General features: G+C 46.4%; 1 protein-coding gene across 1 annotated transcript in view; it reads right to left on the bottom strand.

The window, feature by feature from the left end:
* The window catches only part of apaf1 (apoptotic peptidase activating factor 1), a 61,725-nt gene extending 44,258 nt beyond the window's left edge, over positions 1-17,467 (bottom strand). The window contains exons 1-15 of the mRNA XM_080537566.1: positions 17,315-17,467; positions 16,410-16,599; positions 13,873-14,070; positions 10,353-10,548; positions 7,841-7,953; positions 7,601-7,732; positions 6,724-6,962; positions 5,276-5,443; positions 3,984-4,115; positions 3,542-3,655; positions 2,966-3,150; positions 2,246-2,372; positions 1,541-1,666; positions 786-926; positions 275-400 (exon numbers count right to left, since the gene is read on the bottom strand). Coding sequence (XP_080393692.1) covers positions 275-400; positions 786-926; positions 1,541-1,666; positions 2,246-2,372; positions 2,966-3,150; positions 3,542-3,655; positions 3,984-4,115; positions 5,276-5,443; positions 6,724-6,962; positions 7,601-7,732; positions 7,841-7,953; positions 10,353-10,548; positions 13,873-14,070; positions 16,410-16,599; positions 17,315-17,458 — 2,331 coding nt within the window. The 5' untranslated portion in view covers positions 17,459-17,467. The remainder of the gene's footprint in view (positions 1-274; positions 401-785; positions 927-1,540; positions 1,667-2,245; positions 2,373-2,965; positions 3,151-3,541; positions 3,656-3,983; positions 4,116-5,275; positions 5,444-6,723; positions 6,963-7,600; positions 7,733-7,840; positions 7,954-10,352; positions 10,549-13,872; positions 14,071-16,409; positions 16,600-17,314) is intronic.
* Between the last annotated feature and the right edge of the window lie 1,496 nt (positions 17,468-18,963).

Genomic DNA, 18,963 nt, shown 5'->3' with positions numbered 1-18,963 from the left:
TGTAACACACACACACACACACACATCACTCAAACACACGAATCACTCAAACACACGCATCACATGCACAACACACACACACACACACACACACACACACACACACAGCCTACAGCATTTATACACACACATGCAAACAAGATCACACTCACACTCACACTCACACTCACACTCAAGGGCATGCAGACACACACAACATAATCATGACCTTTAACCCTTCATAGTAAATTTCATTTCAGTCTGACTAAAGAACACAGAGTCCCGCCCCCCCCACCTTCAGGCTTCCGTCATTGGAGGAGGTGGAGAGGTAGGCGTCGTCAGGGGAGAAGCAGCAGTGATTGACAGGCTCCAGGTGACCAAACATGGTGTGCTGGGAGGCGGGCTTATTCAGGTTCCACAACTTGGGAGAGAGAGAGAGAGAGAGACAGAGAGAGAGAGAGAGAGAGAGAGAAAGATGGAGGGATGAAAGGGGGAGAGGGGGTAGACAAATGGAGAGGTAATGTGTGGTAGGAGAGACATAGTAGGAGAAAGAAAGAAAGAAAGAAAGAAAGAAAGAAAGAGAGAGAAAGAAAGAAATTCATAACGCTTTCATCCAAAGCGTCTTACAATAAGGACATTTGTCTTAATAAGTGAGACGGATACAGAGACTGACTACAAACTAGGAGAAAGTAGGGAGGGAGGGAGGAGGAGGCCAGCATACAGTAAATGGTGAGTCAATCCCAGTCACACACACACACACACACACACACACACATACACATACACGCTTAGCTCATACCTCTCACCTTTGTGTTAAGGAACTTGTCATTGGAGCAGGTGGCCAGCAGGAGGCGGTGTCGCGTGCGGGTGAACTGACAGTGGTTGACCTGCTCCTCGTGCTCCTCCTCAAACTGTCTGGTCAGAGTCCCGCGCTCCACGTTCCACACCTGGACAGAGACAGAGATGGTCTGGTCTAGTCTAGCACAGATACACAACTGTCCCCTTCTACTGACAGAGATAGTGTAGTCTAGCTGCTAGCACAGATACACAACTGTCCCCTTCTACTGACAGAGACAGAGATGGTCTAGTCTAGCACAGATACACAACTGTCCCCTTCTACTGACAGAGACAGTGTAGTCTAGCAGAGATACACAACTGTCCCCTTCTACTGACAGAGACAGTCTGTCTGTCTGTCTGTGTCTCTAAACGTCTGCCTGTCGGTCTCTCTGTGTCTGTCTGTGTCTCTAAACGTCTGCCTGTCTGTCTCTCTGTCTCTCTGTGTCTCTGTCTGGCTGACCGTCTGCCGGCCTGCCTTCAGTCTGTCTGTATGTCTATCTGCCTACCTGCCTGTCTGTCTGTCTGTCTGTCTGTCTGCCTTCAGTCTGTCTGCCTGTCTGCCTTCAGTCTGTCTCTCTGTGTCTGTCTGCCTTTATGTCTGCCTGTCTGCCTGTCTGTCTGTCTGCCTGTCTGCCTGCCTGTCTGCCTGTCTGTCTGCCTGCCTGCCTGCCTGTCTGTCTGTCTGTCTGTCTGTCGGTCTGTCTGTCTGTCTGTGAGGCTGTACCTTCACTTTCCTGTCGCTGGAGCAGGTTGCTAGGAGACGGTCGTCGGGGGAGAAGGCACAGCAGAGCACCTCCTCGTCATGGGCCTGGATGTCTAGGAGCTTCTCCCCTGAGCTGCTCTTAAACACCTGGAACACACACAAGCACACACACACACATTATACACACACACAGACACGTTATACACACACACAGACACGTTATACACACATACACACACACACACACTTACAAAAGTACTCACACACTCATCCGGATACATCAGAAACACAACCAGGCTAAGTCTGAGAGTTTCCTGTATGTATTATTCCTACTTTTCTGCCTCCTGCAGAATGGAGGGGAGGGCTGTGCACTTTATAAACTTCCCATATCTCTCTCACACGTGTGCATGAGTGTGCACTTAAATTTAAAAAAAGAAAAAAAACTATGCACTTTATTTTCTACTGCACCAATGTATGTCCCAATGGTCACATACTCATTGTTTTATGTCCTGTTGTATTCTGTTGTGATGTTTCCCATTATTCTTGTTTTTTTTAATTTATCTATTGTATGATTTTATGTCATGAGGACTACGGATGCAAATTAGCTCACAGCTAAATCCGGCATATTTACTGTCACCATTCTTTGTATAAGTGACTGTTCATTAATGTGCACTGTCCTGACTAAATAAAGATATATCTATCTATCTATCTATGTGCATCTCTTACCCGCAGTGTCTTGCTGGCGCCACAGGAGGCGATCTTGGCACCGCTGTGGGAGAAGCAGGCATAGTAGATGGAGCCCTGGTGGGGCTGGACCACCAGACGGGACAGGCTCTCCTGACTGCTCTTGTTCCTGATCAACACAGTCACAGTGTGTTACAGCACAAGGGGCTTCAGATTATGCGCATCTACGACAGGCGTGAAGCAATGCTTGCGGTAAATGTTTCTGTTCACTGTTTTCATTCCCTCATAATCCCAGTAAACAAAGAGTCCAAAAGTGACAAAAAAAGTTAGTTACTGTTTGTTCATCGAAAATAATAAAAACCATTAATCATTTTTAAAAAGTAACAAAGAGTCCAAAAGACGTCCTCAGGGAAGCCGGAATGTGGGTTCAGATGTACTAAGACGTCCTAAAGACGTCACCTGAACCCACATTCCGGCTTCCCCGAGGACGTCTTTTGGACTCCTTGTTTACTGGGTGTATTCAATGCCAAAACCGTAATGAATGACCCCACAATGCAGATCTGTGGCATTCCGGGGCTTCCTCAAACTGTTGCCATGTTCTCAAATCTGAACGCCATGAACAAACATTTTGAACAAGAAGCAACTGCGTTCCAGACAACAACAACAACAAAAAAAGTTAAGTTACTGTTTGTTTATCGAAAATAATAAAAACTATTAAGCCTTTTTAAAAAGTAACACATAGGAGTGTCAGGTAGGACGTACACCCAGTCGAGGTAGAGTCTCCCCCTGCTGGCCTGGTCGCGCGCCTGCAGCAGGGCCTGGCGGTGGACCTGGGAGGTGTCGGGCTGGGACAGGGCCAGCTGCACCACGTCAGGGAAGGGCCGCTGCTCCAGCTGGTGTCCGTTCAGAGACAGGAACTCTTGGAAGTCACTCCGCACCTCACTGTTCTGGAGGGGGGGGGGGAACACAGACTAGAAGCTGGAGGGGGGAGAGCTTTGACCAGAGTTGAGAGAGGGGTAGTACTTCCATTTCAATTCAATTGGATCAGATTGATTTGATTCGGCATGAATGATTTGGAGGTCACCTCTTCAAGCTTTGCCATTCCTAGTTAACCCTCTCCCCCTTCTCCCCCTCCCCCTTCTATCTGTCCCCAGCACTACCTAATGTATTATTATTATTATTATTATTATTATTATTATTATTATTATTATAAAATAATAAAGTGACAACAGTTACAAGACATAAGTGAGACAACTGGACAAGTGACAAGTTGTGGGGGACAAATAAGACAGGACACAACTTAGCAGTGACGGTGGTGGTGCCACAGGAGATACGGACCTCTTTGTCCAGGATGGGTCCATACTCCACATAGTCATTGATGAGGTGAGCAGGGCCCATCATCTGGGCCTTGGTTCTGATCCAGTCCAGAGAGAACATGAGAGAGTACAACTCCTACACACGGAGACACGGAGAGAAGAGGTGAAGAAAAAGACAAGGAGAAGAGAGAGAGAGACTGAGAAGTGACAGTGGCAGGCTGGTTCAGTGAGAATGATGACTAGGTCAGGTGTATGCGTGTCTGTGTGTCTGTGTGTCTGTGTGTCTGTGTGTGTGTGTGTGTGTGTGTGTGTGCGTGTATGCGTGTGCCAGCTGTTATGGGAAGCTTAGTTGTGTGGTGAAAGCGGTGTCACTTGTTTCCATGATACTGTATCTGTGACCTTTGTCAAATATCCAGGTGTGTGTATGCGTGTGTGTGTGTGTGTGTGTGTGTGTGTTGCAGTACCGTGGTTAGGTTAGCTTTAGCCATGTGGTAGGTGAGGAACCTGAACCAGTAGAGACACTCCTCGTCTCCTGAGGTGGGGGGGCCCTGTTGGTAGAACTGTTGGTACTGACGCACCACCTTAGTGTGCAGACTCTGAAACACACACACACACACACACACACACACACACACACTTCAACTAAAAAGCTTAACATGGCCACTTTTCAACAGTGGTGCCAGTGCTTGCCAAGGCTTACGAGCAGCCAGCTAGTGTTCAAAGCCTGGTGAACAAGCCTGTTTGAATTCCCACAGTTGGTGGCCTGGGGTGGTCCAGTGGTCTAGCACCGCGGTCTACATTGCACATATGGCCATGTCGGCATGGGTTCGAATCCGGCCCATGCCCTGCTGACATGCCCTTTCTCCCTTCTTCTCCTTACATTCCTGTCTGTCTTCACTGTATCTGTCCAATAAAATGAAAAACATGAGTGGGACTGCCCCTACTCAGAAAAAAAAAACGGAATTTCCACAATTGTGCTTTCTAGTCTCCCCAGATGTTTACATTCTGCAGTTTGTGGCGAACTACGGAGTAACACTAGTAACACATCAAATTCTCCCAGAAGGTTCTGGTAACCAAAGCACTTTATGACGATTGTATTTGTAAAAAAAAAAAAAAACGCTATTCAAATCCATTTCATTGGTGTACTTACAAGGTAAGTTACGAGGTAACTTGGATGGTGCTCAAGTTGCGACCCATCAAGTTCGCTAGCCAACTAAAAACACTTGGATGATAAGAATATCCCGCCCTCGTTCTAAACAACACCCCTAGCCCTGTTTGGCCTCATAAGGACCAGGGGGTAGAGGAGGCTAAAAGCCTGAGTTTTAAATGGTAAATGATAAATGGACTGCACTTATACAGCGCCTTTATCCAAAGCGCTTTACAACAGCCTCTCATTCACCCATTCACACACCAATGGCGGCAAGCTACCATGCAAGGCGCCGGCCCTCTCACTGGGAGCAATTTGGGATTCCGTGTCTTGCTCAAGGACACTTCGACATGTGGCCAGCCGGGGCTCGAACCGCCGATCTGCTGACCTTGCAATCATTAGACGCCGGCTCTACCTCCTGCACCACAGCCACCCCTTCAACCTTGTTGAAGCCTGGGAGTGCCTATGGAAAAGCAACCGGCCTTGGCATGCACGGTGTATACGCCCCGCTGTGGAGAACCAGCTAATGTTCCTTTATACAAGTACCAGAAAAGGTTTTCTAAAGTCAACGAAGACAGTCATGTGACATGTTTAGCGTGGGAGACCCACCTCGATCCGAGAGCGGTTCTGCTCAGCCAGGAAGTCCAGCTGGAGGTCGTGGAGGTAGTAGAGGTACGGCCGGTGGTGACAGTCTCTGAACAGGAGGGACTTGTTGACGAAACTCTGGAGAACGTCCTCCACCTCCTCCGGTTCTAGATCCCACAGAACAGACAGAACCTGCAGAAGAACCTTGTTGTGGATTTAATTGATTCTTAGTAGATTGAGTAGAACTTATAAAGCACAAAGAGCTTAAATCAGTTGACTCAAATGAGGCCTTTTATGGCAAAGTTACATGAGTAACTTGAAAATAGCAGTCAAAAAGCATAGGCCCTATTAATAGAAGTTTCCTTGGTCATGAGATCACTATTCTTGGGAACCAATCATATCATAAAAATCTGCACCACAGGTTATTGCGACAAGTTATTGGCACTGTCCACAGGCAGAACTGTTAACTGCGCCACAGAATGCTCCATGATAGCTCAATTTCCCAGAATGTAGAGAGACAGACTTTAATTCTCTGCATATTTGATATAAAATGATATCAATTATCATTTCCTTATCGTTACACTTGCCTGGCTCTTGACATGGTAACACAAAGGGCTGAGGTGTGGGGGTGATGTGCTGCCAGGGTTCTCACCCACACCAAGCCCTGGCAGCACACCAAGCCCTGGCAGCACATCACCCCCACCCTCATTCACCTCCACTGGCTTCCGGTCAAGTCCCACATATAAATCCTCCTTCTCACCTCCTTCTTCTCACTAAGTCCCTCCACGGATGTGCCCCCCAAGTACCTAACTGACCTTCTCTGCCAACATACCCCATCCCGGAACCTGCGGTCCTCAGACATGGGTCTGCTTTCCACCCCCCCGTACCAACCTATGGACCTTCGGGGACAGAGCCTTCAGTGTGGCAGCTCCCACCCTTTGGAACTCTCTCCCCACAGTGATCCGCAATGCCCCTACCCTGGACACTTTCTTTGTTTTTTTTCCTTCTGTTGTGTCTGTCTGACTTTCTGTCTGTAAATTCTGTAAAGTGTCATTGGGTTTGTGAAAGGCGCTATATAAAACCAAGATATTATTATTATTATTATTATTATTATTATTATTAATTAGCTTAGCCTATCCAGGGTTCCCACACCTTCTGAAACATCAAATTCAAGCACCTTTCAAGGACTGTCAAGACTCAATTCCCTCAAATTCAAGGACCCAACACGGCATAGTTTGAGACAGAACTAGTTGACAAGCTAAGTAAAACATTTTTTTATAAAAAAAAAAAAAATTGTGAGAGAGAAAGGGGAATTCAAGCACTTTCAATGACCCATGTCTATTTTCTAAAACTTTTAAGACCTTGATTTATTTTTCTCAAATTCACAAACTTTCAAGGATTTCAAGGACCCGTGGGAACCCTGTTATTAGCTTAGCCTAGCCATCTAGCAGCCATCTCTCAACCAGCCTGACCTTGGCCGGTATCTTGACGTCCTTCTGCAGCACGGTGAGGTCTGTGTAGAGCTCCCTGTGGTCGTCAGGCAGCACCTCGATGCTGGCGGCCATGGCCTGATCCAGGGCATCGTAGTCGTAGGAGGAGGACTTGCGGATGCGCTTGAACTGCTTCTGCTGCAGCTGGCGCAGGTAGTAGGCCCAGCGGTCGGGGTACTCCCTGAGCAGAGCCCCGATCAGAGACACCACCAGGGGGGAGCCTGGGGAGGAGGGGAGGGGTTGGTTTAACGCTAGAACAGCCGTGCCTTTTTTTACCTACTATAAGAGCCGCCTCGGGAGTCAAATGACCATAGTCTTTACAATGCTCAAGTTGCTATTTACACACAACAACCACTAGTTGGCCGCTTTTAAATTAGCCTGCTTCCTACACAGAAAAACTAAAGAATTGCTTTATACTAGCTTATCCTGATGTGATTTTGAAAATGTAAGGATACTGGGTGGTAGAACTCGCATATCTAGGAAAAGTCATGAAAGGAGGGTCCTGAAATTTGATCGAGTGCAAAGATATAACACTTTTCTTTACCCCATCTAAAGCTAACCCTAGAACTGTTCCAGGTTTTTCTCTCAGAAATGGAAAAGAAAAATCATGATTTTAATCATCATCATTAATTTTATCATTAAAGGAGACCTATTATGCTCTTTTTCCACAAATTAACATAGGTCTCTGGGGTCCCCAAAACCTGTCATTAAAGTTTTGTGTTGAAAATACCACTCAGATTTGAATCTAAAGGCATTCTAGCATAGAAGTTCAAATTCATGTTTCTGAGAAAGTATGGGTGTGTGTGTGTGCATATGTGTGTGTGTGTATATGTGTGTGTGTGTTTGTGTGTGTGTGTACCTTTACACTCTCTGACGATGCTGCGGGCCTGCTCCGGTAGTCTCTGTGGTTTGTCGTTCACATACAGGGCCAAGATCTCCAGAGCTTTCTCCTCATCCAGACCACTCTCCACTGACACCTCCGCCTTAGAACCTGGGCAGGAGCAGCACACACACCCGTGAGGGTAACACACGCACGCACACGCACGCACACGCACAGAATAACACTGCAGAAGAGCGTAAACGGTGCGTTCGTACATACCGCTCACAGAGTCCGCGAGGCTTCTGTCACGAGTTGTGAGCAGCACCCGACACTGGATATCAAAGGCCTTCAGGACCGAACTGTCCCATAAGTCATCCAGTATCAGCAGAGACCTGAAAACACACACACACACACACAGACACACACACACACACACACAGACACACAGACACACACACACACACACAGACACAGACACAGACACAGACACACACACACAGACACACACACACAGACACACAGACACACAGACACACACACAGACACACACACACAGACACAGACACAGACACACAGACACACAGACACACACACACACAGACACAGACACAGACACACAGAGACACACACACACAGACACAGACACAGACACACAGACACACAGACACACACACACACACAGACACACACACCGTCAGCCTCTCCTAGCCATTTGAGACATATACTACTGTTAGTATTGACAACATCTTTGGTAGCCATGCTAAAACGCACATTCTAATTGAATCTAGAGTCGGTAACATGGTTTGATCTCTCCTCTGACAGATAGCTGTGACTGTGGGCAGGAGGGCGCCTTACGTAAATCTAAACATGCTTTATTGACATGATCAATGGGATCGTAATTAGGGCTGTCAGTCGATTAAAAAATAAAGTATTCTGATTAATCTAATGTAGAAATATATATATATTTTGTGTGTGTGTGTGTATACAGTACAGGCCAAAAGTTTGGACCATGACTATTTACATTGTAGATTCTCACTGAAGGCATCAAAACTATGAATGAACACATATGGAATTATGCACTTAACAAAAAAGTGTGAAATAACTCTAAATATGTCTTATATTTTAGATTCCTCAAAGTAGCCACCCTTTGCTTTTTTGATAGCGCTGCAAACCCTTGGTGTTCTCTCAATGAGCTTCATGAGGTAGTCACCTGAAATGGTTTTCACTTCACATGTGTGCCTTGTCAGGGTTCATTAGTGGAATTTCTTGCCTTATTAATGGGGTTGGGACCATCAGTTGTGTTGTGCAGAAGTTAGGTTGATACACAGCCGACAGCCCTATTGGACAACTGTTAGAATTCATATTATGGCAAGAACCAATCAGCTAAGTAAAGAGAAACGAGTGGCCATCATTACTTTAAGAAATGATGGTCAAAATTGCAAAAACTTTGAATGTGTCCCCAAGTGCAGTCGCAAAAACCATCAAGCGCTACAAAGAAACTGGCTCACATGAGGACCGCCCCAGGAAAGGAAGACCAAGAGTCACCTCTGCTGCTGAGGTTAAGTTCATCCGAGTCACCAGCCTCAGAAATCGCAGGTTAACAGCAGCTCAGATTAGAGACCAGATGAATGCCACACAGAGTTCGAGCAGCAGACACATCTCTAGAACAACTGTTAAGAGGAGACTGCGCGAATCAGGCCTTCATGGTCAAATAGCTGCTAGGAAACCACTGCTAAGGAGAGGCAACAAGCAGAAGAGATTTGTTTGGGCCAAGAAACACAAGGAATGGACATTAGACCAGTGGAAATCTGTGCTTTGGTCTGATGAGTCCAAATTTGAGATCTTTGGTTCCAACCGCCGTGTCTTTGTGCGACGCAGAAAAGGTGAACGGATGGATTCTACATGCCTGGTTCCCACCGTGAAGCATGGAGGAGGAGGTGTGATGGTGTGGGGGTGCTTTGCTGGTGACACTGTTGGGGATTTATTCAAAATTGAAGGCATACTGAACCAGTATGGCTACCACAGCATCCTGCAGCGACATGCCATCCCATCCGGTTTGCGTTTAGTTGGACCATCATTTATTTTTCAACAGGACAATGACCCCAAACACACATCCAGGCTGTGTAAGGGCTATTTGACCAAGAAGGAGAGTGATGGAGTGCTGCGCCAGATGACCTGGCCTCCACAGTCACCGGACCTGAACCCAATCGAGATGGTTTGGGATGAGCTGGACCGCAGAGTGAAGGCAAAAGGGCCAACAAGTGCTAAGCATCTCTGGGAACTCCTTCAAGACTGTTGGAAAACCATTTCAGGTGACTACCTCTTGAAGCTCATCAAGAGAATGCCAAGAGTGTGCAAAGCAGTAATCAGAGCAAAGGGTGACTACTTTGAAGAAACTAGAATATAAGACATGTTTTCAGTTATTTCACACTTTTTTGTTAAGTACATAATTCCACATGTGTTCATTCATAGTTTTGATGCCTTCAGTGAGAATCTACAATGTAAATAGTCATGAAAATAAAGGAAACGCATTGAATGAGAAGGTGTGTCCAAACTTTTGGCCTGTACTGTATATATTTAAAAAAATGTAGGACAATGTGGGGAAGAGGTGGCATAGTGGATAGTGAGATGGACTGGTGAACAGAAGGTCATGAGTTCAAATCCCACCTAGGAACACCACCACTAGTGGTACTAAGGCACTTAGCCTTAAGTTACTCCAGGGAGACTGTCCCTGTAATCTCTAATTGTAAGTCGCTTTTTTTGGGGGGGGGGGAGTGGACAGGCTCCTCACTTGGGGAACCTGCGGAGCATCAGGTAGCGCAGGCGCTCCTTGGCCTCCTCCAGGGAGCTGGGGGGCCGCTGGAGGGCCTGGCAGGGGGGCTCCTGGCTCTGCTCCAGGCGGAAGCACAGAGACTGGACCTTCACCAGCAGGCCTGACCGGTCCAGCTGCCCGATGGACAGCCAGTGGACCCCCCCGGGAAAACACTCTGAGGGAGACAGAGGGAGAGAAACCACCACACAGTCAAAGTAAATACAGTGAAGCAATACATACAGTGTTCAAGGTTCGACTTGGTACCGATGCTGAAAATAAGCTAAACAAGCTAAAGTATGATGGTGCGAGTCAGCGGACTCCTATGTACTTAATGTGTCAACGTTGTAATAGTATCTGAGCCTCTGTCAGATGTAGACTGTTAGGAGACATGGTACCATGGCAACCAGTATCTGTATCTGTGCCTGCTGTCAGATGTAGACTGTTAGGAGACATGGTACCATGGCAACCAGTATCTGTATCTGTGCCTGCTGTCAGATGTAGACTGTTAGGAGACATGGTACCATGGCAACCAGTATCTGTATCTGTGCCTGCTGTCAGATGTAGACTGTTAGGAGACATGGTACCATGGCAACCAGTATCTGTATCTGAGCCTGCTGTCAGATGTAGACTGTTAGGAGACATGGTACCATGGCAACCAGTATCTGTATCTGTGCCTGCTGTCAGATGTAGACTGTTAGGAGACATGGTACCATGGCAACCAGTATCTGTATCTGAGCCTGCTGTCAGATGTAGACTGTTAGGAGACATGGTACCATGGCAACCAGTATCTGTATCTGTGCCTGCTGTCAGATGTAGACTGTTAGGAGACATGGTACCATGGCAACCAGTATCTGTATCTGAGCCTGCTGTCAGATGTAGACTGTTAGGAGACATGGTACCATGGCAACCAGTATCTGTATCTGAGCCTGCTGTCAGATGTAGACTGTTAGGAGACATGGTACCATGGCAACCAGTATCTGTATCTGAGCCTGCTGTCAGATGTAGACTGTTAGGAGACATGGTACCATGGCAACCAGTATCTGTATCTGTGCCTGCTGTCAGATGTAGACTGTTAGGAGACATGGTACCATGGCAACCAGTATCTGTATCTGAGCCTGCTGTCAGATGTAGACTGTTAGGAGACATGGTACCATGGCAACCAGTATCTGTATCTGTGCCTGCTGTCAGATGTAGACTGTTAGGAGACATGGTACCATGGCAACCAGTATCTGTATCTGTGCCTGCTGTCAGATGTAGACTGTTAGGAGACATGGTACCATGGCAACCAGTATCTGTATCTGAGCCTGCTGTCAGATGTAGACTGTTAGGAGACATGGTACCATGGCAACCAGTATCTGTATCTGTGCCTGCTGTCAGATGTAGACTGTTAGGAGACATGGTACCATGGCAACCAGTATCTGTATCTGAGCCTGCTGTCAGATGTAGACTGTTAGGAGACATGGTACCATGGCAACCAGTATCTGTATCTGTGCCTGCTGTCAGATGTAGACTGTTAGGAGACATGGTACCATGGCAACCAGTATCTGTATCTGAGCCTGCTGTCAGATGTAGACTGTTAGGAGACATGGTACCATGGCAACCAGTATCTGTATCTGAGCCTGCTGTCAGATGTAGACTGTTAGGAGACATGGTACCATGGCAACCAGTATCTGTATCTGAGCCTGCTGTCAGATGTAGACTGTTAGGAGACATGGTACCATGGCAACCAGTATCTGTATCTGTGCCTGCTGTCAGATGTAGACTGTTAGGAGACATGGTACCATGGCAACCAGTATCTGTATCTGTGCCTGCTGTCAGATGTAGACTGTTAGGAGACATGGTACCATGGCAACCAGTATCTGTATCTGTGCCTGCTGTCAGATGTAGACTGTTAGGAGACATGGTACCATGGCAACCAGTATCTGTATCTGAGCCTGCTGTCAGATGTAGACTGTTAGGAGACATGGTACCATGGCAACCAGTATCTGTATCTGTGCCTGCTGTCAGATGTAGACTGTTAGGAGACATGGTACCATGGCAACCAGTATCTGTATCTGTGCCTGCTGTCAGATGTAGACTGTTAGGAGACATGGTACCATGGCAACCAGTATCTGTATCTGTGCTGCTGTCAGATGGAGACTGTTAGGAGACACGCCCATCAAGTCAACCAGTATCTGTATCTGTGCCTGCTGTCAGATGTAGACTGTTAGGAGACATGGTACCATGGCAACCAGTATCTGTATCTGTGCCTGCTGTCAGATGTAGACTGTTAGGAGACATGGTACCATGGCAACCAGTATCTGTATCTGTGCCTGCTGTCAGATGGAGACTGTTAGGAGACATGGTACCATGGCAACCAGTATCTGTATCTGAGCCTGCTGTCAGATGTAGACTGTTAGGAGACATGGTACCATGGCAACCAGTATCTGTATCTGAGCCTGCTGTCAGATGTAGACTGTTAGGAGACATGGTACCATGGCAACCAGTATCTGTATCTGTGCCTGCTGTAAGATGTAGACTGTTAGGAGACATGGTACCAAGTCAACCAGTATCTGTATCTGTGCCTGCTGTCAGATGTAGACTGTTAGGAGACATGCCCATCAAGTCAACCAGTATCTGTATCTGTGCCTGCTGTGAGATGTAGACTGTTAGGAGACACGCCCATCAAGTCAACCAGTATCTGTATCTGAGCCTGCTGTCAGATGTAGACTGTTAGGAGACATGCCCATCAAGTCAACCAGTATCTGTATCTGTGCCTGCTGTCAGATGTAGACTGTTAGGAGACATGCCCATCAAGTCAACCAGTATCTGTATCTGTGCCTGCTGTCAGATGTAGACTGTTAGGAGACATGCCCATCAAGGCAACCAGTATCTGTATCTGTGCCTGCTGTCAGATGGAGACTGTTAGGAGACATGCCCATCAAGTCAACCAGTATCTGTATCTGTGCCTGCTGTCAGATGTAGACTGTTAGGAGACATGCCCATCAAGTCAACCAGTCAACCACACATCTGTTAACATTAAGGTCGCTATGACATGAACATGGTAATGCTTTGTATACGGCTTCAGACTGGCTGATATATCAATGGGTCACTAGAAGAGCTGATGTAAAACTCAGTTCTGGGTTCAGACCACACAGCTGTTGTTCACTGATATTACAAGTAAAACAAAAAAAAGTGCTGATTGTTACTTTCAATAAACATTATTGTACACTGACAGTAGCAGATCAGTCTGTCTTGAAACCCCTCTACAGGCGTTTGACGCCGCATGTCAGTGGAAGTTATGATTCATGGTAATATTCACTTATTTTTACCACGTTAAGGTTTCCAAATTAACCACGATCGTTAACGCGTTAACATTGACAGCCCTAATTATTATTATTATTATTATTATTATTATATTAATATTTGGGTAATGCTAATGCCATCTGGTGAAGCCAACATTCAAACTAAAACACTGGAAACACTGGAAGGTCCTCATGTATTTCTACAGTGAGTTTACCTGTGATGAGAGCGTGGTCTCTGACGGCCTCTGCGGCCAGCACTGACTTGCCACAGCCGGCCATGCCGAACACGGTGACCCAGCCAGGCTCCTTCTGGAGGCGGTACAGCTTCTCCCTGACCCGGTTCACCAGGGCCGGCCTGCTCACAAACACCACGGGCCTCTGGGGCACCCCGCCCTCACTCAACACTGTCTGGACTGGTACACACACCGGAAGGAACAGAGGAAGAGGAAGAAGAAGAAGAAGAAGAAGAAGAAGAAGAAGAAGAAGAAGGAGGAGGAGGAGGAGGAGGAGGAGGAGGAGGAGGAGGAGGAGGAGGAGGAGGAGGAGGAGGAGGAGGAGGAGGAGGAGGAGAAGAAGAAGAAGAAGAAGAAGAAGAAGAAGAGTGAGAGACATGCACAGAAATACAGGGATGGTCGGAGAGAGGAACAGATACACCAGAGCGCGCACAGACAGACAGACACACACAGACAGACAGGCACAGACACGTACACAGACACACACACACAAATAAATAAATAACACACACATAACCTGGGTTTTCCCCAGGATTTTTTAACAGCATAGCTCTGGATTGCATTATCAAAACCCACCTCACGTTTAACGTCAAAATAGGCCAGAAATACCTCTAAACTACCCCTACCTGTGTGAGTGATGCACTGGCCAACGGGAGAAAAAAGGAAGGCCATTTCAAACACTCGCCTTAGCATATTCACGGCTGCAGGATATCCAAGTAGAGCTAAATATGCCGCTTAAGCGTCTGCGGCAGGACGTTCAAACTAGGTGGAACAGCACCTAGAACACACACCACTACACACCACTACACACCACTACACACCACTACATGATTGAAAGCCTCATTGCGCAGAAACGGTCACTCTCTGCGCATGTGGCTGAATATGACCTGCCAGCGACGCTAACAGCAAACCAGTGGGGGCTGTTGGGGAAGACTGCCACCACGGTGTTGGCCCCTTTTGAGGAGAGGACAAGAGAGGTGAGTGCCTCATCCACATCACTAGCTGATGTCATCCCCATTGTGGGTGTCCTGAGACGTGTTCTCAGTCGGGAAAACGACACTGACCAGGGGATTGAAGCGATGAAAAGCACACGCCTCCTCTACGCTCTCAACAGACGTTCTGACAACCTGGAGTCTGAGCCGTTCTACTCGGTTGCAACCCTGCTTGATCCACGTTACAAAGACAGGTAAGGGAATTTCTGTTCACTTTACTTAGCCTAATCTGATTCAACGTGTGTGTGTGTGTGTGTGTGTGTGTGTGTGTGTGTGTGTGTGTGTGTGTGTGTGTGTGTGTGTGTGTGTGTGTGTGTGATTAACAAATCCCTCATATCTCAATTCTGCAAGGAATTTGCACTACTATTACCATTTCATTTTCTCAAATGTCAAGTGTGAACATGAATTATTGTTCATGACAGAAGGTTGACTGCACAGGAACAGGTTGATCTTCCTGAAGAAGAATCTCTCCCTCATGGTTAACTGAATAATATGTTCAAAAGCTTTGTTACAAAGAAACAGCACCTGTAAAAGTGATTTTTAATGGGTTTTTGTTGTTGTTGTTAAAGCAGTTGTTATTTGTTATTGTTATTTATTTCGAATACTATACAGATTTATTTGGAAAGTTATATTTAAGTTATGTTTTACAGTGCCATTTTGTTTTTGCTACTGTTATTTGCAAGGCTACACTTTAAAAAGGGGTCCTATAATTGATTTTCCATTTGTAAGAGAAGATAAATAGAATAAAAACCTGAAGGCACTAAAACAAAAAATCAGACAGTCACTTTTTTTTCCTACAATGCTGAATGCTGCTGTTTAAATTGTTTTAACTTTAAACCAGTCGGTCACTGAGTAATGCTGCAGAGTACTGTTTTTGTTACTTGAATAAAGGCTGGCAGTCTTTAATAGCCAACTGTTGTTGTGGACTATATACTGGGGAAGTATTTGTTATTATTCAGGAGTAAAAAAATAAATACAAATATCGGATTGATATCGGTATCGCAGATACCTGAAGCCCACGTATCGGTAGTGAAAACGTGGGATGGGGACATCCCTAGGTTGAATGGAACGCCCTACAAGGTCATGTCTCTAAAACCCAGAGTAAAATCAGTTTCAAAAAACAAGTGAAGCAACACATCATACGCATTCGATTTGTGTAGTTGCCACAGGTACTCCTAACAGAGTATTTCAATTGTTGTTTATTTATTGTTGTGTGTGGATGGTTCTTCTTTGTTATGTGTTTTGTGATGCTCACCAAAAAAAGAGGCTGTGAGCATTGCTGACTTTTTATTTTTTATTTGTTGTTATGTATGCTGATGTTATTCTTCTTTGTTACATGTTTTTGTGATGATTTCTTGTATATGTTTTGTGTGGACGCCAGGAAGAATGGGGATCCTAATAAATCAAATCAAATCGTCGCGTATGTTGGGAAGTCCGAGGTCGCAAGTTCGAGACTCAGTCTGAGCGACTTGAATTCTGGGGCTACTGTTTGCAACAACTTGACATCTGTTTAACTGGCCTACTCACCGTAGGGCGTTCCCCCGTCTAAGAAGCTCTTTTCGGCCTCGGGGGAGGTGAGGGGCAGGTGACAATGGAGCAGGTTGGCCAGGTCCCCGTAGCTCTCCCGCACCAGGGCGTTGTAGAAGGAGATGTAAGCCCGGTTGTCCTTCCTCAGGAGCAACTCCAGCAGGGCCACCGCCTGGTCCCTCCTGGTAGGCTGGAGAGAGGATGAGATAGGGGATAGAGAGAGGGGGGGTGGGGGAAGAGAGAGAGAGAGAGAGAGAGAGAGAGAGAGAGAGAGAGAGAGAGAGAGAGAGAGAGAGAGAGAGAGAGAGAGGGGGGATGGAAAGAGATGGGGGAGGAGGGACGGGTGGGGAGGGGATAGAGAGAAGGAAGGGGGAGGGGGTGGAGAGAGAAAAAGAGTGAGAGGGATGTAGGAGTGAGGGAGAGAAAGAAGGACAGAAACATATGAGTGAAGAAGAGTTATAGGCTCTACACAGATAATCAATATAAACTGATTCAGACCTGATAAGCCAACTAAACTATCCACCACATACATTGCTTTCATCAATCAAGTCATGTCAGATCAGTGATTTCAGTAAGAAGGAAGGAGGTATTTTGGCAGCATTCAAACAGGCCTAGAATTTGGCAACATCCACCTCCTTTACTCCTAATAAGAAAATGGTCAAATGGACTGCACTTATCCAAAGCGCTTTACAACGGCCTCTCATTCACCCATTCACACACCAATGGCGGCAAGCAACCATGCAAGGCGCCGGCCCGCTCACTGGGAGAAATTTGGGGTTCAGTGTCTTGCCCAAGGACACTTCGACATGTGGCCAGCCGGGGCTCGAACCGCCGATCTGCCAACCTTGCGATCATTAGACGGCGGCTCTACCTCCTGCGCCACTCCTCCCTCCTCAGAGACCCACCTTGCTCCTGATCCTCTCCTCGTCGTCCAGTGTTAGCACGCCGTCGCTGATCATGTGATCCATCAGGTAGGACGCCTTGATATCCTGCTCCAGGGTGGCGCGTGAGCTAAGCAGGCAGCTCCGCGCCCCTTCCTCCATCATCATAGCGATGGGCCAGACCAGGACCAGGGGCGGACTAGAACGGTCCGAATACGGGTTCTCTTGTAATGGAGCTGGGTGACCAGGAGGTGCGGGATGAAAGAAATTAAACCTTTGTAAGATAATGTTAGGCCTACATAACCAAACAGGTCTACTGTAAACATGTTGTCCCTCACGAATGATGTAATCCTTCTGTGAATTGGTTATGAATTGGTGACAATAAAGGATTATGAGGGGCTGTTAGATATGTACCAGAACTCCTGACTATCGATCTAACAAGACAGGAGATATGCTTGTTCTATGTTTGGAATTTCAGTTGTTACTACTATAGCATCTTCCTTGGGCAAATCAGTGTAATGTTATAAATGCCAGATCTCTATGGCAAGACACATCATTTAGTCAAAATTGTCCCAGTGGTGTCTGAGATATTGCTTGTGAGATACCAACCGATAGAGAGAAATCAACAGTCCTTTCACCAACAACAAATGACATAACCAAAGTGGTCCTGCGTGGCTTAGTTGGTAGGGTGTGTTCTTGTAGTAACGCTAGCTACATGTTTGGCACAGTCTCTGTGGATAAAAGCCACTAACAACTGTAACTATGGTCTCAATCTATCACTGCGTACCGTGAATGAAAAACAACCAATTATCAACAACATGTGTGCCCATCCAAGTCCAAACTTAACAAACAAGTCAGCTAGTTAGTGGGGTTAGCTCTATGTTCATCAACAGTTGACATATTGACATAATAACACAGCAGAGGTAAGGTTAACACAAATCATTTCTAATGTCTAATGTTCTCTAATGCTGCTGCCACATCCATCTGGAAGCTAGGTAGGGTGGCTAGCTACGTGACTAGCTTGCCAACTGCTGCTGATTTGACAGCTGATAATGACAGATCACACTAAGGGTGACAGTCGAAAATCTGTCGGTGGGCATACCATTTCATATTGCCGTAACGTTTATAAACCTTACCTTCACAAGATCCAGTTATCTTTACCAGCTATTAAAACAACAACACCTGGGATATCCACCGCCGGGCTCAACCCGTTTGAATTGCAAGACTTGTCTCAAGTTGTAAGAACATGACACGAAACAAGTCAATACGCACGACAATCTATTTACTCCCGGGCCAGCACGGTAGCAGTAAACAGAACTCGGTAGTGTGGAACACGATTCCAATCAAACTAGTGTTTATGAATATAATGCACAATACAGGGTGTGTAGGGTCCCTACCTCGTTTTGAAATGAGGGTCTTCAGACTGACAACAAAAACAACTTCCCCGATCTGAAAGTTGGCCAATGGAATCGCGCCGTGTTATCACGTGACAAGGTCCGCTGTCACCGGGTAGATATGAGCATGATGGAGCCAAGTATATCCCGATTTAATTGCAGCCGAAACCCACCTTGACGGAGTTTGAATGGATTAGAAAATAACCATATATGGTTCGTGACGTCACCATACCGTGCCTAAAATGTTGTTGCACCTGAACGAGCGTCTTGTCCCATCCT

This window comes from Nansenia antarctica (assembly GCF_963989245.1).
Source record: "Nansenia antarctica genome assembly, chromosome: 8".
Taxonomy (NCBI): domain Eukaryota; kingdom Metazoa; phylum Chordata; class Actinopteri; order Argentiniformes; family Microstomatidae; genus Nansenia; species Nansenia antarctica.
This window is presented reverse-complemented; position numbering and strand designations above follow the sequence as displayed.